This window comes from Crocodylus porosus, unplaced genomic scaffold (assembly GCF_001723895.1).
Source record: "Crocodylus porosus isolate Cpor-Errol unplaced genomic scaffold, CroPor_comp1, whole genome shotgun sequence".
NCBI classification, from domain to species: Eukaryota; Metazoa; Chordata; order Crocodylia; family Crocodylidae; genus Crocodylus; species Crocodylus porosus.
Window position 1 is genome coordinate 132,362,073 of NW_017728886.1, and position 22,903 is coordinate 132,384,975.

A 22,903-nucleotide genomic window follows, 5' to 3' on the forward strand; every position below is an offset into this window, starting at 1 on the left:
TGCAAGACCGTTTCAGGCTGGACATAAGAAAGAGTTTCTTTACTGTCCGAGCCCCCAAGGTCTGGAACAGTCTCCCATCGGAGGTGGTTCAAGCACCTACACTGAACACCTTCAAGAACAAATTGGATGCTTATCTTGCTGGGATCCTATAACCCCAGCTGACTTCCTGCCCTTTGGGCAGGGGGCTGGACTCGATGATCTCCGGAGGTCCCTTCCAGCCCTGATGTCTATGAAATCTATGAAACCTTGTGGGGTTAGGGTGAATCCAAGCTACCCACCCCCCCGCTCTAGCAGAGCTAAGAAAACTCCAGACGGGACCTCCCTCCCCTTCTGTGTCCCCACTCCCATACAGAGACAACAGCAGAGCTATGAGAGGGGGGCAGAGCTAAAGGGCTGCACAGCCACAGCCTCTCCCCCTGGATCAGCTCCAAATAGGAGCTGATCCTCCACCCTCCAGATCCAACAGTTAATGTCTACTGGCTTGGGAGGATTGGTCCAACCCCTGGCCATGAGTTAGACCCAAGCCTGGGAGCTGAACTTCTGTCTGTGCCCTAAATGTATAAATTCTGAAATCTATTAATGCCAGCCTTTATTATATTTAATATTTAAAAAGACAACTTTCTAACTTTTTCTGTGCAGGGAATGGGTGTGCATTTCAAAGACTATTGCTAAGAACAAAACTAATCATAAATACCTCCCACTCCACAGAAAGTACAAAACAAAACAAATATTGAGTATTTTTAGGTTCAAGACCACAGTAGATTTGCCATTCTGAGCTTCCTTTATTACAGCAGATAAATGATACTCCACAACCTTGATAATTTCAATTCTTTCCTTCTTCTACATCTTATTCCCTCTTTTATTATTTTATTTCTTATATTTATATGCTGCCCTCCCTAAAAGAGATTCAGGGCAGCTTACACAATAATATAGATACATTATAAAGGCAGTTAAAAATATTAAAATAAATACAAATACAATGTCCCCAAATTCATCCCTGCCTGTTGAATACCTACCCAATTAACAACATGAGCTGTCCAGGCTTGGATTTAGATAGACCATAAGGGGGAGGGAATGCCAGAGCTGAGGAGCAGCTACAAGAATGACTTCTCACTTGCTTCCACCAAAGAAGCTTGGAACACAGTTGATATTTGCAGGATGTTGCTCTCACCTAACAATAGGACCTTAGGGGCTGTGATGGAACAAAGGGAGAAGGCAGTCCTTCATACATGCAGGGTCCAGACTGTCTAGGGCTTTACACTGTAAACGACACATGGCCCCAGAAGGCTGGGGGAGCACAGTGACTGGCCATCAGAGCTCAAAATAATGCAAAAATAGGCTTGCCTCTGAGGTTCTCTGACTAAAGAAATTAAGAAAAGGATGGGATGTAGAAAATAGTAGAAAAGGTATAAGAATGACTTATCTATAGTTTGGGACAGGTGGTCTAAGAGTCAGTGGAGAGCAACTGTAAAGCTGTAAGTTCCTCAGGCATTCAGGCTGCCTACTCATGAACATAACCATTTTTCTACTTGATATCTGAGTACAGAAACTGAGAAAAAATTCTGACACTTGAATGGTAAACCTCAGGCCCATTAGAGGGGTAAAATGCTTGGCTCCAGTGGTTTCTTATTTTATTGCCCAAATGAAAAGTGTGTGTATTATGTCATTGTCTGGTAGTAACTTGATAACTGTGCTCTAAAACATCTTAATATGTGGCATATATGCCTGTTTTTCTTTAACAGTAGGTGGCCATCCTACATGACATGTCACACAGCATTTGGTTTATTAAGAGTCTGGCTTCTCTTAATAAATGTTTAACAGGAATAACTCAATTGGGGCTGAATTGATTTTTTTCAGTCACTGCCACTTTTCAGTGTTGAATTCTTTCTAGAAAAACACTGTCTATATATGCATACAACTTAATGGAGGTAACTGTTGGACTTAACCTGGTACAGTGAATATTTTGTTTAAAATGTTGAGTCGTTTTTAGTTATTATTTACTTCAAGTATTAGTCATATTAGGTATTTATTGTAACAAAGTTTAAGCACTGTGGCTACAAGCCTTATTGATTAGTGCTTTGGTGCAAGAAAATCAAATTGCTGACTATATATGCAACTCTCTTTAATAGGAGTAATACTTTACTGCCACACTCTATCGTATAACACAGAAGGCCTGAGGCACAGCTGCAGAGTGAGTATTCATATACAACTGCAGAGAGACAAAGTACTCTCTATCAATACTGCATGGCTACTTCCATCCCACAGGTCTGCTTTCCATTGCCCCTTGTCCAGCATCAATTTCTAATTCAGCATTTAAAAATTAGTAAATGAATATATCAAAAACATCAGTGTAAAGCATTGGCAACAAATCTGGGGGTCCGACTAGATGATCTGCTCAGGTCCCTTCCGACCCTAGAAACTAGAAACTATGAAACACATAGCGGGTACACGCAGGTGCATGTGCACCCTCTGAGATTGGCACTGCACCCCATGAAAGAAGTGTCGCTGATGCTGTTGGCTGCACCTGCTGCTCCTGCAAGTGGTCACTGCTCGCCATGTCCCTGCCCCCCTTGCTGCCGACACCGCTGGTGGCATCTGCAGAGAGTCACTAATCACCACTGGCTGCTGCTAATGCTGGCAGCAACATCTGTGGATGGTTGAAGACCACTGGTTAGTGCTCACCACCCACCCTCCCCTTGCCGCTAACACCATTGTGGCTACCTGCAGGAGCCCCCTGAAATGTGGAGAATTTTGGCATTTAGGTTATGTTCAGTACCCTGTTATATACAATATTTGTGGTAATGCTCAGGTGTGTTTATGGATTATGGGGAAGGAAATTTGTTTTTTTAAAATATTAATAGAACATCTGTATATTTTTCTGGTAATACTTTAATCTAAACCTTCCAGTTGTCAATGGAAATTTAAGTGATGGATAAAGAATGAAAGATATACAGGATCCTCTGAATATCCTAGTGACTCCTGTATTTCTTGTACTGTTGGACAAAGTTCCCCCTTCTTTCTTTCTCTTATCTTTAGTTAATAGGAAATAAGAAACAAACAATCCTTTTCAGAAAAAAAATGACACCTCTTAGCACAATGGAAAGCCAGAATGATATTGCTCAACTCCGAGGAACTAAACCTGATCTGAAAAGTGTTTCTAATGTGTGGACCAGGACCTAAGGGGCATTGAGCATCTGATGCATTAAACTTTTGGCTCTCATCTTAGCTGAGCTAAATATTAGTGATGTATTTGTGGTTTCAGGGTGAAATCTCTCTTTTTTTTCCCTCCCCCTGAAGTTAAATGTATTGCTATCATGCATGAAATTCTATATACTGTGTTTTATGGACTATTAGCTCACAAAGCTCTTATAATTAGTAACCTTATACCATATCTCTCTTATCCAAAAGATGACAAAGACAAAGAGAAAGACTTGTGAATAAAAGAGTAATCCCACATTTGAGACATCTACATTTTACAGCTTCATAAAATGGAATTTTTTTTAAATCATTAGTGAGTATAGTGAAACTAGCCTAAGATATTAAGGGCTTCAGTCAAGAGAAAACAATAGACTCTATCACCCTAATTGAAATGCATCCAGTACATAATAATACTACAATAATAATAATGAACAAAGTTGGATCACTGTTAGCCTGGTCCAGCTCAGACAAGATACAGGCCAAACCTGCAGCAGTGCTGTGCACAAGGTAATTTACATATGGGAGAAATGAAAAAGGAGATATAGATGAAAGAATGAAAACTGTGCTACAGTACAAGCCTCCACTCTTCCTCCTCCCCACCAGTGTATCAGACTTAGGTATAGCAAACACACTGTGTAAAGACTCCTCAAGAACTGTTCCAGATGAATATAAGCTGATATGTCCAAATAGGTGGTATGTGTGGTAATGGCCTATATCCACAGAAGATCTGGGCAACATAAACCTGAAAGCAATTCTTGTTTGGTCACAGACAGGCATTTGATTTGCAGTGCTAAATATGCCCTCATAGTGGTACAAAAAAGCAATTGTACAGGCATGCTATTTGTAGCGCTAAAAAGATGGTGACATTATAGTACTTTTAAAAAGGATATTTTCTGTTTCATAGTGCAACACGTAATACCTGACCAGTTACATGCAATGTTCCCTCTAAGGAGCAGCGGTCCATGAGCATGCTGCCTTGGTCCTTGAGCGCACTGCTTCAGTCTGGCATGGGACACTTACTGAAGGGGGCCGAGGGCTGGGGGGCAGGAGGCCAAGGGCTGGGGCCACATGCTAGGGGCCAGGGGCTGGAGCTGGGGGCCAGGGGCTGGAGCAAGGGGCCAGTGGGTGGGGCCAGGGGATGGGGCCAGGGGCTGGAAGCCAGGTGCCAGGGGCCAGAGGCTGGAGCCAGGAGCTGGGGCCAGGAGGCAGGGGCCAGGGTCTCAGGACACCCCCCCCCGGAGGCCATGCCAGGGAGCAGAGCAGTGTCCTGGAGCCGGTGGAGCCTCACTTGGGGCAGGCAGTGGCTTCTCCCTGAGGTGAGGCAAGGCAGGGATGGAGGCTGGGGTGGGCAGCCGGCACAGGCTTTGCTGGCTCCGGGGAAGTGCTCCACTCCCTGGCCCTGATGAGGAGGAGTGGAGCACTTCCCCGGAGCCGGTGGAGCCTGCACCAGAAGGCTCCAGCTTCTCCTAGTGCGCAGCCTTGAAAAGACTGTGTGTGGCTGCACTTTTAGTTGTGCACAGTTGCATACATGTGCACCTTAGAGGGAACCTTGGTTACATGTGGTACTACAGGGGTCTTTAAGAACCTCTACCACCCAAGTCCTCCACTCTGCCCCTGCTCCAACAGAGAGGAAAGGAAGTACAGCAGCTGGCTCCTAGATAGCCAATCCAGCAGCAAGTCATCAGGGAGCCCCTTCCAGGACCCTCTAACTACCATGGCCTGAAGAGGTGGAGATTTTCTGGCCACAGCAGCTATACACCTGCCTGGTTCTGCTTTGGCCCCTGTGGCCAGAAAAGCTTCAGCAATGCTGGCCAGCTGCACCCCTGCCCAAGCTCCAATGATCAGAAGAGCCACAGTTCTATGCAATCCCCATGGCTAACAGAGCTGCAGTTTTGCCGGCTATGAGCATTGTGAGGCTGATTGGCAGAGGTGGGAAGCTGGGGCTCTGCCACCTGATCAATGACAGTCTACTACCTTCCCCAGAAGGGGAGAAAGATGGCTGCCAGTGATCAGATCCCACTTGGGGCAGAGGATCCAAGAAGCAGTCCCCTATCATCCCAGGGGACTGCTTCTCTCCCTGGTTGGAGAGCTCACCTTTGAAGTGACTTTGTACTTCTCTAGGAAGGGGCTGTAACACCTTATAGAATCAGAAAATTATGGTTGGAAAGGATCTCAGCTAGTCCAGCCTCCTGATCAAAGCAAGAACATCCCCAAATAGATCATCCCAATCAAGGCTTTGTCTAGCTGGGTCTTAAAAACTTCAAAGAATAGAGATTCCACAACCTAACTAACCTGTTTTAGTGTTTTACTACCCTCCTAAGAGAAAGTTCTTCCTAATATTGGTAGGGTAGCTTGTCACATTTATCTTTAGTTGTACCTGCTTGAGTAGTGAATTACAGTATTGTTTGAACCTTGTTTTGTTTTTCTGTTTCTACTTTTGGTATTTACATGGTTAGCTTATAGCCTTGAGCTCACTGATATATTGTTTCTTTCCTTTCTTATCACTGTGAGAAGTCCTTCTAACATAACATAGTGTTAGCCTTGTTACCAGCTTAAATGAACTGAACTTGGCACTAACTGACTGAATCAGAGGGATGAAATGATTGGATATGTTAATAAAAGGTGATCAGAGGGGACCAATGGGCAATGCCCAAAGTAAGACACCAGTAAAAGACCAAAATTAAGAGGTATACATTTGAAGGGTCTGTTGGAATAAAGAAATATACTGACAGGATAAAACATGAACAGTATAATGACTACAGGGAAACCAATCGATAGTGCCCAGAAATGAAAAGTCATCAAAGAAGCAAAGTTAAAGAAAAGTATTAAAGAGGGCAACAAGAAAGTTAAGTGTGTGTCATCTATCTATCCAGCAAACAACTTCTTTCTGGATTGTGCCAGCCATAAAGATTACCCATCGATGACCACCCTCTACTTTCACTATTGATGACTGGCCATCAGACCCTGAGGTATAGTAAACGTCATCTGGGACTGGGTGAGACCATTGTAATAAGTATAAATAGAAACTACTAAGATAATATTTGTTGTATTAACAAAGTCAGATTTTAATTGAGCTGAACTGTGTGTGTGTTCATGTGCATGTGTGTGATGTACTGATGTATTCCACGTTCACTCTCTGGGTTGATTATGTTTTAGTGATCGCTTAGTGCCATCTGGTAGACAGATGGTGTGCTAACAATAACTAACTTAAATTTCCCGTGCTGCAACTTGAGACCATTGCTCCTTGTTCTGTCATCTGCCACCACTGAGAACAGTCTAACTGGAACCACCCTTCAAGTAGTTGAAGGCTATTATTAAATCCCCTCTCAGTCTTCACTTCTCTAGATTAAATAAGCCTGGTTCCCTCAGTTTCTCCTCAGAAGTCATGTGCCCCAGTCAACTAGCCATTTTCATTGCCCTCTATTAGACTATCTCCAATTTGTCCACATCATTTCTGTAGTGGGCAGCCCAAAACTGGACACAGTACTCCAGATATGGTCTCACCAGTGCTGAACAGAGGGGAAGAATCACTTCTCTCTATCTACTGATAACACTCCTACTAAACAGCCCAAGTATGCCATTAGCTGTCTTGGTAACAAGGGCATACTGTTGGTTCATATGCAGCTTATTGTGCACTGTAACCCCCAGGTCCTTTTCTGTAGAGCTGTTACTCAGTCAGTCCTGGTGCAAGCCAGTATGCTATATGTCTCCAGAGCACTATATTTTTGTATTGCTGCAAATCACTAAGGCAACATATAGCCCTACAAATGAATGCCTGTCCATAGTCTTAGACAACTAGAATGTTACAGTCTCTAGATCTGCTGACTGTAAGCGGTAGGCAGACACTTTTAGCTCCTTGCTAAGGATAGCTGGTCAGTGGACTACACAGGCTCCCTATTATGAATGTTGTTCATAATGTTAAACAGGTTTGTAAGATCAGGCTCGGGAAGTCCTGAAGCAGCCTCCCTTTCCTTAAAATTAATAACATCAAGGTGTAGTGAGCGAGTGAAAGAGAAAGTTTCCAAATGGTGCTAGGTTGGCAAGGGCAGGACAGCCACCAGGGGGCATCATGGCCACCTGTGGGATGAGCACTCGTTACACCATCTAAGCATAAATTTTTCAGTCAGCTTTTCTAGAGGATGCCTCTCCATTACTGCTTTCTGCTTTCTATTCATAAGGCTGGTGGGGCAAATTGTCTTAGGAAGTAATGGATTGGTTTCACAGCTCAATTTAGGACACATTTGTTGGCATATCTTTCTCCTGTGCTCTTTACATAAGAGTGGATAATCAGGCTGTGTAAAAATTGTTTCAATTGTCTGGAAAAGATTCTAAAAGCTTTAGTTGTGCCAAAATAAGGTCTCAGGGGAAAAATGTAGAGAAAAAAAGTATTATTTTATTTATATCAAACAAAGACTTTAATGTTGACTCCCGTGATTGCTTGACAGTAAGACTCATACTAGGAATGTAACAAAGTTGTGATAAATATCCTGGAAGGATTGGGAGGTGTCAACATGTTAAGTGGTTCTCAGTCAAGGTACAGCTTCCTGAGTCACTTGGAGATTGACATATAGTCAAAGACTGTTAAAAGTGGATTGAAATGGTAATGCACTGACAGGCAAGAGAAAAGAATACAACCCAGTTCTGTGCAACAATGTGTTAACCTTGTGACTGGATGTTTCAAACAGCGCACATATTAAAAAAAGATGTTTTCTGGAGTGTTTTGGATTTGTGTACACCCTTGCATATTTCCCCTGTGTGCTGGACTAACTGACTATGAATAAAGGTGATTTCTATAGTGATTTCTACCCTGGTCCTTTTACTCACTAGTGAACCTTCAATAGTGGGGCTGAAGAAGTGTCACTGGATGTTGCAGCACTTAAATGTACCTAAATTTACATTACCAGAAATCTTCCCAAGAGCAGGAGCATATACATGTTCAGCCTGGAGCCATTCCCTCTCCCTTATACCCTGTGGCTTCCCCAAATTGGGCTGACCCCAGTCTGAAGAAGGAATAGGGAGCAGCAGCTTCTTGACTCTTCCTGGAGTCAAGAATTGATTAAATTGATGCAAAAATAACAGACCTGGAACAAAATCTTCTTCTTTCAATGTCAACAATTTTGTCTGCACAAGAATGAACACGTGTACTTTTCCCCAATGCTTTGTTTTGCCTGGGAGAGTCACATGGTGGAAAAAGGTTCCCTGCACCTTCTTCAAACTGCAGTAACCCTGATCTGGGCAAGGGTAAGGTGGGGACCTATATAGTACTGTATAAGAAATTATTTTGCAGGTGAAATCTTCTCCATTGAAAGAGGAAGGTCTTTCTCCCAGATATGGATTTTTCCTGCCAGTGAAACTTCATGAATGACTATTACTCCCCATTTCTAGTAGAAGAGTAGCATTAACACTGCTAAAGCTGCTAAATGCCTGTCCATACCCAGAGATAATATATGGGTGACTTCTTAATGGGCTGATTGAAGCCACTGTAAACTTTTTACATTCTTGGGGATATGGGGAAAAGCCACTTCTCTCATAATTTGTTTATATTTCCTACCAAAATGTGCATGTATTTTCCTTTTAATTTAAGCTTTAAATAAATAGATATATTAAAAACATCAATAACTGACAGATTAACTTCAGCCCCTTGGAATTTTTAAATGAAGTATCTCTCAAATGTGAGTACTTAATATCTTTGAAAAAGTCACAAAGAAAAGCTAGGTTCAAAAACAAATGTATTCCCCTCACCCCTGTCTACTTTCTACAATATCAACCAATAGTTGGGTGTAAGATTTTCCTAACACAAATTCCATAATTTGAAACAGATACAACAGAAACTGTGGAGGTAAAATGATAAATGCCACATGTTGCTACTCTCAGCAAATAGCTAATGAATACTATTTCTTTTTAAGGAAGATCATAAAAAGTGTTTGCATCTCAGGCTCATGTTCCAGAGAATGACCACAGCCATGATGGAATATTAACAATTCCTGGCACCTTCAGTGGGCTTTAGCTTAGTCCCTAAAATGCCCTAATGCTCAATCCCTGGGTCCACAGGCCAGATCCAGCCCCAGGTGTACCATACCATCTGGTCCTGGGCTCCCCACAAGTTTGTGGGGAATCATGCAGGCTGTAGCTCTATGTACTAGATGAGGGAGGTCTGCAGAACTGGCAGGGTGGTGGCAGCATGGGGCTCCCAGAGACCAATCCCAGCTGGGTGGGAGGTATTGAAGAGCCCTCAGAGACCAATCTCAGTTCACAGGGGTGGCATATTTGATACCTGATTTGGCCCATGGATCAGCCCCATGACCTTCATCTGGCCTGTGGGCCCAGAACCATGGGTACCACTGCCCAAATGCAATAGGATCTATTATGACATCCATCAATAGACTCATATCTACTATGAATTTCATATACAATTATGATTTAATAAACAAAGAAAAAGTAAAATGTTTCACTGTGGAGCTTACACAGGAGAAATGGACCACAATACAAAAAAAGTTACTTTACAATTCTCCAAAGAATGGCATATCTAATACTCATAATTCAAAACCATCAAGAAATACAGAAAAAAGTAATGTGCAAATCTCAAAAAACACTCAGAACAGCAGAGACTCCCTATGCCTGAAGAAGGGTGATTATGCCTGAAAGCTTGCTAAGAGCTTTTTTCTCTGTGTGTGTGTGTGTGTGTGTGTGTGTGTGTGTAATAACTGTAGAATTATATAAGCATTTCCCATATAAATGTATGGGAATGTGTATATGTATTTTTACAAATTCACATACATGCACACACATATATATAGATAAGAAAGGGATTGAAAAACGTAATCTAATCTTCCGATCCAGTCAATCTAAACTAATCCATCCAAAATGCCCTACAGCAAATTTATGTAGGCCAGCTCTGAAAATAATTTGGGATCCAAAAATCATTTGCAGGATTAAGCTAACCATTTTGTTGAAGATGGGCAACAAACGAGACAATAATTCAAGTCTTGCATAGTGACCTGGTTCCACAACTGCTAAAAATAAACAAGTGAACAAATAAACATTGAATACTTAGAATACACCTTCCACATTCAAAGCATATAAAGTCTCAGTCTTTCACTATATTTAGACACCAGTTGCAGCTATAGTGAAGGTTTTATTTAAGGACAAAGTCTGACATTTCTTCATGTTGGTAAAAACCTTCAAGTGTGAGACAAAAAAAATAGAATGTTGCCCAAAGAACTATTTTATTTTAGAATAAACAAATTATTTTACTGGTATAACAATTCTAACAGTTCAACATGCTGCATTTTAAAAATATACCAGCATTTAAAAAGATACCAGTTTTGTTTAATTTCTTCAACAGCTATCATTTTTTTTTCTATTGGACTTTTTTGGAAACATTACTAGGTTCAGTTCTTTTCATATAAGCATCTAAAAAGTCAAACAAAGTTTTGGAGTCTTTTAATTGTAAATTACATGAAACTGAGTTTAGGCAGACAGGAGTTACAAGCAGTGGACTTCTTATAGTTAGTTATAGTTAGGATTCACCCCAGAAAGTGATAAAAGATTTAAGATGTCTGGGTCTGAAGACTCCAAGAAGCTCTAAGAATTGCCATGGGGGGGAGGGGGGGAGGGGCTATGGGAGTATGAGAAAGTGCTGAATGCATTTTTAGTGAGTTTATAGACTTTGGTAACTGTATAGACTTACAGAAATTGTGGCCCACTACTACTTTTCTCACACGGTTCCAAATTGTATAGTTCCCTCTAAATCAAAAGTTTTAACCCCATACTTTTTATATTAAAAAGTTATAAACTTAAAAAAAGATAATCCCACCATAATTTTAATTATGAAGAGTTGAAGCTATGAAGACTTTAGGAAAAAAAAATCAGTCATTGTAGTTATAAATACCAGAAGTGCTTGGAAGTTGGAAATTCAGAAATAAAGCTGAAGTCCTTAGCAAACAACATGTAAATATGTACAAATTCAGCTTTAGGTTTCACAAAAATACCTCATACTCCTCTTTCCATATCCTGCACTAGCTTACACTTATATCCCCAATAAAGTCTTTGAGCCACGCATGATGACCTTTTCTTCATTTTCAGTACCAACATTTTCGTATAGTATAATTTACTGAATATCCAAATATAACATTAAACAGAAACTACTAAAAAAATAAAATGCCTTTCTCCAGTTTTCTTGGCAGCCATCAGTCATCTACACCATTCTTTTACCATTTCCCTAACCTGCCCTGTCTGATATTCCTAATATAGAAAGAATCCATAATGTTCCACATTTTACTATCCATAAAAATACTAAACATCCTAAGATTCATTAAATATACACAAATGCTAGTTAAAATATCATTATAGAGTAAAATCAACTCCTTTCCTTTAAAAAAATATACTGTACCACAACTGCTCTAACTGTATTGTTCTTGTCCTTGACTGAGGCTCAATATTGAAGCATGCATGTGAAACCACAATGGCTAAATAATGGTGGCAGACCACAGAATGTCTCAGATTATCCAAATAAGGGAAATAAGCCATTGTCTTAAAATGGTAAAATAAAGTAGAATTATATTGGTTACATTTGTCACAACAGATATTATCTCATGCCATGTGGATGGGACATACAGTGGAGTATAAGGCCAAGAAAGGTTATTTGAATAATTTCACCTTTCAATTGCCTTTTTCTTTTTATGATTTGCAATAAAACTTACACTATAGTGTAAATATTAAATATGATTAAAAATCACCTATAAAACTCCTCTTAATATTTGTCCAGTCAACCTTTAATATAAATGATTACAACATATTGAATTATATTGTCTCTGTAAAGAGTCAGATTAATCTCCTACATACTTGCACACAGGTATACCTGTCAGATTTAAAGCTTAGAAATATTTTGCCTTCAGCATTCTAGGTCAGAAAATAATTCTTTGTTGATAGTTCTATGAACAACTTTAAGTGAAATGTACTACAATCCCCATTAATGTGTTTGTTACTTTTGTAGAAAACTCTAGGTCTTGCTGGCTAAAAGCTAGCTAGCTGAAATTTCTGGTTTAGCATGTTCACTGTTAAAAGAGTCAGGGAAAGATGCTATTTCCTGCTAGGTGAATCTGATGCTGTTTTATACTGTAACTGCATAAAAAGGATAGTAAAAGTCCTAAATGTGGCTGGTGGGAAGACAGTTCTATGTAGCTGTCCGGACCAAATTTTGAGTGTATGCTGGGTAACACAGGGTTAAATTTGAGCATGCGCAGACAAGCCCATGGAAAATTACAAGCATGCCCAGCATGTGCCCCCTGTACGACCTTTGGTTTGTCAGTCAAACTCTTCTTACTGTACGCATGCTCAACTCTGAAGAATATGACGTAAGGAGACTAGAAATTTCTATGAAGAAAGCAACCTGATTGGCTACCTGGTTGCCTTAAAAGGCTTGTGAGCCCCGCCCAGAGAGAGACCACACTCAACCCGGAGAGCAGAGACTGCCTTGGCAGAGACTGTCTCGTGGGGAGAGCGATCCGTTCTCAAAGCAGAGGCTGTCTTGACAGGGACTGCTCTTCAGGAGGGCTTTAGCCCCACTGGTCTCCTCACCATTGCGGCTTCGCAAATCATCTCGACTTCGTTTTCGCATTGATTTTCTGGCTACCGAACTGATTTCTGGCATTGACACTGACCATGATCTGACTGACCCGACCTGCATCGGCCACAGACCACGGCATCACTATCTTGTTCTGGCATCGACCTCGGCACTGTTCTCAATCGACTTTGGCGTCGTTCTCAACCTGCTTTTGTCCACGTTGGACTTTCGTTTCGTTACAGTTTCATTGTTTGTCTGTCCCGTTTATGAGCTGTTGACCAGTCCTGGGACTATTGAGTCGGGCAGCCGCACCTAGCCTCCTGGGCTAGAAAGCAAGGGCTCGGCTCAGGAACCCCGTGGACCAACAGACCCCTCTCGTTGTTTATACTATAACTGAAGAAAGCTCACCTGCCTACGCTACCACATCATCTGTAGCGTAAGTAAATAAAATCTACACTTTTTGAAACCGCACCAAGTCCCGTACCGCTCAGACTCCTCGCCGCTAATCCCTCCTGTTCCGTACCGAAACCCTCGGCCCACCGTGACCTTGGGGCCGCTGTTCCCTGACAGTAGCCAAAAAGGTTCTGAAATGTGCTTAAGCCCTGATGAATAATGAAAACAAGAACTTTTAACATATGCCAACAACAAAAAAAGCAGGAACAGATACCCATGCACCACAAGATAAACAATAGCTACTGGAAGGACTGGGAAGCAAGACACTATATTAAAATCTCTATTCTAAACCAGGCAAAGGAGGGATCTTACATTTCCTGCACCTGAGTGCCCTTGGCTACTAGATTATTGGCCATTCTTGAATCCCTTTCCCTTTTTGCCTCATGTTCATCGAATTTTGATACTGAGTATCCTTCAGCCTTTGTTGCTAGAATTGGTGTTTTTGGTGGAACATTTCAATTTTAACAAAAGAACATTATTGGAGAAAGGAATCTTTGTCAGTTAAAAATTAATTCTAGCCTTGGATCCAAGTATAGAAAGAATACATCCTGATCTAGTGACTGCCCTTTCCAGAAAGCTTTGGAGTATGTAGGGGGCAGAACAATAATGGATTCTTGATGGGATTACCTCTTGCAGTTAGCTTTGCTTTGGTTTCTGTAACAGTGGGGCTGCCTAACTAACACCAAAGTCTATGGGTACTGGGGGTGGGAGTGGGGGGTGTTGTAATTAGAGGGCTCTGAGAGCCACTCTAATTAAAGCACTGCAGCATTTGGGGTATTAACATGTGATATGAGATGTGGGAGGCCGACACTGTATACATGAGATGCAGGAGGCTGCTGAAGCATGGCAAATACCACGCTCCAGCAGACTTGATTCAGTCTGCTCCAACATGCTGTAATTACAACATGTTGCAAGCAGCCTTTACACTTGCGTACAGGCACCCTATTTCCTGTTGAAGGGCCATGAAAAGTTAGAGAAAGTTCAAATTCCCATCTCATGAGATTTGCACTACCTCATACAGACACAATGGGCACATCCACACATGAAGGCAAGTGTGCTTGCAGGAGCTCAAATAGAAGTGGTATAAATTTCAGCTGGGGCTTTTTGCCTCAGCGCATGTGCCCAGATAGGCACTTTGCTGTAGTGCAAGTTGTGCCACTTGGGGCAAAATAACCCTACCTGGCTGCTTCCGGATCGACAGCCTGGGAAAGCTAGAGCCTGGGGCCAGGACCTATGTAAAAAGGTGCCCTGGCAAATAGCTCAGGGCTATTTGCTCTCAGGAGCTTATGGGGGAGGAGCCTCTTGGAGGAAATTGGCCATGCTCCTTCCTGTCCCACGCTGCTGCTGTTGTTTGCTGCAAGCTTGGTCTCAGAAGCTTCTGGGGAGAAAATGGCCAGGCCCTTTCCTGTCTCTGGCTACTGCTAGCTGCTGGCTATGTAGCAAAACCCCCACTTTTTCTTTTTTAATATATTTTTATGATAGATATGTATTCCCTAACCTTCCCCAATTACTTCTGGCTTTTCTTTCTCTCCATCTCTATTCCCTATAGACAAGCATAAGCAAGCTCAGACTTAGGATAAGCTTTAACATTTTTATTTTGGTAGCAAGTTTTTGGTTTTGGATATCCACTGTTTTATATTGTATTATTATTAGGTTTGTATTGATTTTTACTGTTGTATATTGTATTATCATTTTCATATTGATTTTTATTGTTTCATATGGATATTGTACGGTTTAGGCCCGTGTTTGTAAGTGAACCAAAGTCATGTCAAGTTTCCGTTTTGTATGTCAAGTCTCCATCTTGTGTCCTCTCCCCAGGCATCCCCTGTGCCGCAACTGTATGAGTCTCGCACCCCTCCCCTGTAAATTGGTTCCCGGATGAATGAGAGTGATTGGGAATGATTGAAATACAATGGTAGCAGGCCTCTACTGAATGGCCTGTAATGACTGAGCCATCACCTTGCATTGATTCATCCAGGAACCACAGACCTCATCCAGGAACAGAGACAAGAACCCAGCATTTGAAAGACAAAATACCCTGCAAAACCAGCAACTCTACCATTGTACCCCACCATTACAGACACTTGAAACTGCACATCCCTGCATGGAGCACACATGCTCAGTACACCAGGGGCTGGCCCTTGCCTGGGCATGCCTCCTGTCACTAGGGTCACACAAGGTCTGCCCCTATAAAAAGGGGAAGTGAAGACAGACCCAGTGGGAATGCCATTTCCATCCAGACCAGACCAGCTTCACGGCACCTATATACCCCAGAGGCCCTGCCGGCGACCCCCTCTGGATAACAGTGAGCTGAAGGAGACCATTGAGGATCAGCTTCCAGCCTGGGATAGGCAGACATTACCTGCATACCTCCCGATTCTGTTTTCCCTTTTCTGCCACCTCTCAGCCTCTCCTTGCTTTCCTGCTGTCCCTGCTGCCTTTCAGCCTCCCATGCCATCTACTGCCTTTTCCCTGTGACTTTCTGCTGCCTTTCTCTGCTTTTGTGCTGCTCCTGCTACCTTTTAGTCTCTCCTTGTACTTTTCCTGTGATTTTCTGCTCTCCCCTTGCTCCCCATGCTCTTATTGCCTCTTGCCTGTGAGTTTCCACTGCCTTTTTCTGCTTTCCCACTGCCCTGCCACCTTCCAGTCTCTCCTGCCGCTTTTCCTGTGATTTTCTGCTGTCCACCTGCTCCACACGCTCCTACTGCCTTTCCCCTGGGACGTTCTGCTGCCTTTGTCTGCTTTCCCACTGCCCTGCAGCCTTTCAGTCTCTCCTGGAGCTTTTCCTGTGATTTTCTGCCGTCTCTCTGTTTTTAGGCTTCCTCTGCACCTTCTGTAGTCATCCCCCCACCCCCCAGCTTCCCAGCTCCTTGTGGCTGTACTGCAGTTTTCTCCAGCTCCCAGCACCTACTGCCACTCCCTGCAACTTCTCCAGCTGCCCCAGAGCCATCCTCTGGCTCCCCACACCCAGAGCCCCTCTTTAACACCCACACTTTCGCCTAGTCCCATTTTCCCTCTCTCCATCTACTTTTTCAGCTCCCCCGTAGCTCTGGCTCTGGTCCCAGCCTCTGTGGCAGCATCACTCCCATTCTACAGGCTTTGGGCATTCTCTTTTAATCAATTAAGATCAATTAACCTAAAGTGACCCCCGAGCCTCAGTTCTTCATCCCAGGCCTCTCTAGTCTACCGGTTCTAACCCTGGTCCTGGTTAACTTTCACTCCCAGCAACTTTCATTCCCTACACTTCTACTTTCTCACCTTAACCTTTCCCCAGGTATCCCAAGTACACCAAGCACATACATATATACACACATACACATCACAACACCCAACTTAGGAACTCACCTGTGTGTATGTGTAGGTGGGTGGTATGTGTGTCCATTAGTGAATACACATATATATACATATATAGATATCACTGTGTGTGAGTGGTATATGAATTAGTAATCCACATATGTGTATTGGATGTGCAGATGTTGGTAACTGAATCTGTCTAAATTTCGTGTGTGTAACGTTTATGGGCTTAAACTGGTGATAGATGTGCATGAACCTAGACTGGCTATTTTGAACGCGTGTGTATCTGAGTTGCTAGCGTGAGTGTGTATGCCTAGTATGGGGTGTATGCACCTAGTGAGTATATGTGTGCTTAATTGATTTTTATGTGTGCACGTGCAATTGTACACCACGCTCTCCTGTCTAACAGTGCAATATTGAGATCCTGAGCATTGGCCTGACCCCTCAGGGCAACAGCATGTTCTCAGAGCTTTTGGAGGTACTTTGGCTGCACCCCTTCCTGCCTTGGGATGCTGTTGCTGCCTCCCCCATGGGGTAGGTTCCTCTGCTGCACACCACATGCTAATGTTCCCCCGCTTGGGGTGGGGGGGCACTGCACTGCACCCCAGCAATGCACCCCAGCTTCTGCGCTCCTGTTCTGGCCTGCTGCTCAGCCTGCCACCAAGCCACAGTCTGGGAACAGCCTGGGGAGGGAGCCTGCACTGCCTGTGGGCCCTCCCCCACCATCACTGCTGGAGCCTCAAGGTGCCTTGCCTCAGCTGTTTTGGCAGGCCACCCCCTGCCTTCACCTCTACTTTCACCTGAAGCACACCCTGAGTGGCTGAACTGGATGGCTAGTGCCACTGCTGTGTCCTGGTCTGCTGCTGCTCCCTCTCAGGAGAAAGGGAGATTCCCTGCTGCATCACCTTGCACCACCCTACACTGCACCTGCACTGGATTACTTCCTTAATTGACTGTTGCTTCGGCACCCTCCCTCCCACAGATGCCTTAACATACCTACTCCTGTGTTTGAGTTCCTTCCTGCTGCCCTGCTGCTGTGTGCCTGGCTAGAGGCCTGAGGGGCTTCTGAACTGAGCTTCCAAAATCAAAGTCTCTCCACCAGCTTTGACATTTTTTTGACCCTTGGATATCTAGGGGCTTAATTTTGCCCACGCACTGCAAATTTGCAGCATGGGGAACTTTTTTTTGTTCCCACACGTGCCTCTTGCAGCATCTGAAAGGGCTTTGAGACGCTCCAAGAGGCACGTGCGCACTCATTTGGATGTGCCCAATATGTCATCTTTCAGTCTTAATCTACAAACACTTGTCTCTTGCAAAAAAACAAAAAAACAAAACTATTTTTTATAATCTCCAAAGTGTAGATTCAGATAATCTTAATTTGAACTAAATACTCTGCGAGCAACTCTGCATGCAGACATCAACTTAATAGCTATGTTCTTTTAGCTCCATACCAAAATTTTGCTAACTAGCTAATTCAGATTTGGTTTTGGAGAAAAATAAAATACAATTATCACCATTCATTTGAAGTGAATGATCTAGTAAATTATACTGCCTCATTATTAAAATTGACAAAAGTATGGTAAATGACAAAATATGCCTATCACACAACAGTTAATAGCATTCAGGAAATCCAAACAATCTTACCACCCCAATTGGATGAGATTTCTTTTCTATCCAATAAGGAAATTGGATTTCTTCTTTTTTTTTATGCTCTTATATGTCTTTGGGGGGAAAATGGAAAATGATGCACAGAGCTTAAATTTAATTATTTCAGCTCATTTTGTTCCTTGAATTGTATAGAGAACAGTTTCAGTGTAATGACAACAGTGCAGTTTTACAAATACAAGCATGATATTTGTTTATAATAGTATGTGTGCTGAAGCGCACATTCAATAATCCTCCTAAGCCAATCCTACAGGCAACATAAAGCATTTTAAATCATAATTTAATAGGCACAGTTGAGTAGTTTGTTAAGCTTAGGTCTGAAAGTACAAAAAACAAAGTGATATTCCACTTCAGTACTTTGGCTGAATAGTTCACATCACAACATACTGAAGACTTAATTCTACACACACATATTTCCTCTAAATACACAGTGCAAAACAGCAATTTAAACAACTGCATCAAGCTATAAGAAATCTAGAGTGCCCACCTGTTTTAGGGTCAACAGAGAAGTATGGCTGTCCCTGAAGAATACTGTACACCACCCGAGCACTGTTCCCATAGGTAGGGTCATCGGCATCTGTGGCTGTTACCTGTAGAACAGAGGTACCTGCAAATCCAAAACAACAAAATTTAGTTGATAAAACTGCCAAAACTTGTATTTAAACATTTTTATACTTTGTACTTTCATTTTTTCCCTTCGTTTCAGCTGAAAGACAAAGCAAATTATAAGATCCCCATCTCTCTCTTTTTGAACCACATTGCTGTCAAATTGTAAAGAATAATTTCAAATTTCAGATCCACATCAGTATATTCAATACTGCAAAGCTAGAGGTTTTGAGAATAATACATTTCTTACTGTGCAAACTAATTTAGAAACACACATTTATTAAGTCATGCCCACAGTTCCTGAAATCAATAAATGGTATGAGAAGAACTTAAAAGCTTGACACTGGAAGATTTCCATGAATTTAAACTTTAAACCCAACAAGAGAATCACCACAATGTCAGGCAAGAAGCCTGGAGTTGACAGAAACACCTAAAAAAGAGAGGTACACGAGACAATTTATTTTCAGTGAATTATAAATTGCTATTTCACTCATGTCAATAGATGGGATGGGCTAGAAATTATACATTACAGAGATTAAACTGTAAGAACCAGATAGATAAAATGCAAAAGAAAAACTCCATTTCAACAAAGAGGCTTTGGAATTTATAGTATTTTCCCATTAAATATGTAATGATGAATCCTTTCTCCTATGTTAGCTGGAGAGTACATTGAGTATAATGAGTAAAATAGCTAATGAAGAAGGAGCAAAGTCTCAGAAGTTCATTTTCATTTCTTCCCTCTCCTCTTTCCAGACTTCCCGCTTTCTACATGTAATAATAATCGCAACAGAATTTATGAGAATTAAAATACTGTGATGGACCATTAGCCCAGCTCTTGTGCTACCCTATATTTGGCAGTGGGCTTCAATACTTTCTGGCCCTAAATGTACTTTCTTAACTTTACGCACTGTGAATGTACCTATTTGAAGTGAATGGAACACTCAACGAATAAAGTTAAGCAGGCATGTAAGTCTTTGCAAGCTCAGAGCCTATAAATGCTTGTGGAAGCATCCACTATTTTGTGCAATGTTGCATGTGGGCCATAAAAAAGTTCTTTTTCTACTTCCAAGTCAGTGATTAGCATATAAATTAAAGCTTGAGAACTACTATTCTGTGTAGGTGGTATTTTTCTTCATAAAGATAACTTATACACATAGCATATTTTAGAGTATCTTGATAAATTTCAAAGTTAAAGTATATATCAAACTGCTGCTAATGATTTTAACATTTATATCACACAGCTTTAACAATCTATATAGAAAAGGTAGTTATACTGGAGCACAGAATTGGCTGAATTACTACTATAGTGCATCAAGCTAAAGAGATATAAAATGTAGTTTCCTTAAACTATTTGTGAAATGTATATCATCACTTTTACTTACTGTTACCACACAAGTTGTAACCAATCATGACCAGCAGGCCTCCTCTACATGTTACAGGTATTGCACAATTACCTTAAGACCAGCTACACATGCAAAGTAGCTATCACACCATAAAAAGCTCCAACCAGCTATAAAGTTAGACCTCAAAAATGTGTACTAACTTTATAGTTGGTTGCTATTAAGCTTTAATTTGCACATGTAGCAGGGGCTCCCCTGCAGCTGGGAGCCCCTTTAACTTATGGGGCTCTCAACCACAGGGCTGCATAATGCCCAGTCAGGGCTAGGAGTCCCACAATGGAGGGGACTGTCAGCCCTAGGAACTGCTGAATCAGGGTCCTGACAGCAGGGGACCACAAAGTCCTGTAGCTGCGGGTGCTGGGGACCGGGAACCAGCTGGGTCCCTGCAGGCATAGGGCACACTTGGCCCAGGGGTTCATGAAACCCCCAGGGCTGGGGGATTGCAGCAGCCATGAATTCCCAGTTTTGTGGATTTTACACAGCTGTGAGGCTGAGAGATCAAAGCAGCCATGATACTCCCAAACACGGGTGTGTGGGGCACTCCGCAGTTGGGAAACCCAACTGGGAGGGGACTCCCAGCCACAGGAGCTTGCTTGTTGCTGATCCAGAGGGGCATGAATCAGGCTTCTACTGCACCAGTGATAAAGCAAGATGGGACCTAATATGCAACCCCACAATCACCCTCCTGCCATGCATGTGCAGCATGGCAGGAGATGTAATTGTGTGGATCGCGTATTAGATCCCATTGTGCCTTTACCTGAATCTGTAGAGGGGGCTGTAATGTTAAAGAAATAATAGCTAATACAATTTTTTTTTCTTGTTTTACAACTTGCTTGAATACCTCAAGAAGGTACTACCATGCTTCAGTTCAATAATAGTTTAAGGCTGGACATGGAAAAAGTCATATTTTCTCTGTAATCTAATTTAGTTGCTGACTGGATTCTTTCCATATACTTTTCTATGTGTGGATTTATTATTTTATTTGATGTCTTGTTTATTTTAATAGCGGAAGCACTGGGTTACTAGTATTTTTATACATTCATTCAAATTCATATGCAAACCTACCCAAAACTCTAGGAGCCTTTTATATTTTTCTTTTAAAAATAAAGTAAAATAGCTCTTCTTGCCCTTAATAACAAGAATTACTACTTGCTTATTCTGTCCAGAATTACCAATCCTAATTGCACCTCCTCCTGCTCAAAGCCCCACAAAAACAGGAGCTATGGAACAGTCTCAAAAGATGAACACAATTGGATTATTATAGAAGGAAAAGAAGAAAAAGTTTAAGGATTGACGTTCTTGACGTTATTTCTCCCTCCCTCTTTTTAAAGAGAAGGGATGTACAGCCTGAACACCTTTCTGACCACTGCTGTGTAGAACTATGAGGACAAGGAAAGTCAGCCATCTCAAAGAGCAGACCTTAAGATACCATTTATAAATTACCGCTACTGTCTCAAATTCCAGCTTTGCATTTTTTCCTAGAAGAAGCAGAACATCTGTAGACTGGTAATTTGATTCTGAAAGATGTTGTTTGTTCCTTCCTAATCAAGTAAAATAGTTAAGTACATGTTTAACCTGAAATATACAAATGGTCCCATTATTTCAGCAGGATTCCTCATGGACCCTCTCAGTGGGGCTTTAAACCATGAACTTAAGAGCTTCATAGTACTGGGACAGAATGCTAAACGCCTTGCAGGACAGAACTACAGCACTTTATCTGATTCCTATTCACTTTAATATGCACAGTGGATCAAAATGAATTATGAAGACTGCAAAAGATTATACTTATAGAGAGAAGGACTAGAGAGGCACCACTCCCTTCCATTAGCTCTCTTCTGTGCTCTCAGCATCAAACTGTAAATGACAGAGAAATTATGGTCCTGAATGTGTCCACATCCAAGAGGTTTCCAAGTAATGAAGAGCTATATGGCTGTATGTTAACTAGGATTATAACAGAAAGAAACATAGTACAACTGTCTTTCATCCAGGAATATTAACTGAATCTCCGAAAAGGAACCAAAGATTCTAATTTTTCTGGAGAACTGGGAACAAGGTTGAACATCAGTGCTAGAGATGTAGCTTCAAAGCTTTATTTCACTAAGCTACAATATAAGTCTCTCTCGAAGAAAACACAACATTTTTCATTGACAGAATTTTTGACATTTTAGTCACATGCTTAAAAAAAAACAGATTCTTTCTGCAAAGTTTGAAGATTTTGTTATTCAGTTTAAAATTATCATGCCAAACAATTTCCATAGTTGCTTTTAGAGCTTGTATATTGTAGGTTACTTTTACTTAAGAGATGTTTTATATGTAAATATAAAATATAATAATGTGCTTCAAACATAATTTGCCAAGTTTTGTTTCAGTTTTGCATCATCAGCATTAAGGCAAAGTTTATTTGGGATATCATAACTGTAGTTTTACAGTCACCTGTATACTTTCGGGCTTTTTCCTCCTTTTATCTTCTTTTATTTTATTTTCTTTAAATAGGAATTTTTAAAGTTACATTTTGATAAAAATTTAAAGTGGAAGACTTCAGCCTGTGTCTCTAAAGACAAACCTTTTAATGTTTAATGAGGCAATTTAATTACAAGTAAATGTCTACTGAGCATGCACACATGTATGCATGACTTGTCATCGTTCACTGCATTGTTAAAATCTGAAATGGATCAATACTGAAAAAAAAACTCTTTAAGAAGTGAAAATAAAGCGAAGATTT

The 22,903-nt window shown here is 41.6% G+C and overlaps 1 protein-coding gene across 1 annotated transcript in view; it reads right to left on the reverse strand.

The window, feature by feature from the left end:
* Positions 1-22,903, reverse strand: part of CDH18 (cadherin 18) — a 485,140-nt gene that overhangs the window by 177,322 nt on the left and 284,915 nt on the right. Inside the window, exon 5 of the mRNA XM_019541925.1 lies at positions 18,663-18,782. Within this exon, the coding sequence (XP_019397470.1) occupies positions 18,663-18,782 (120 nt within the window). The remainder of the gene's footprint in view (positions 1-18,662; positions 18,783-22,903) is intronic.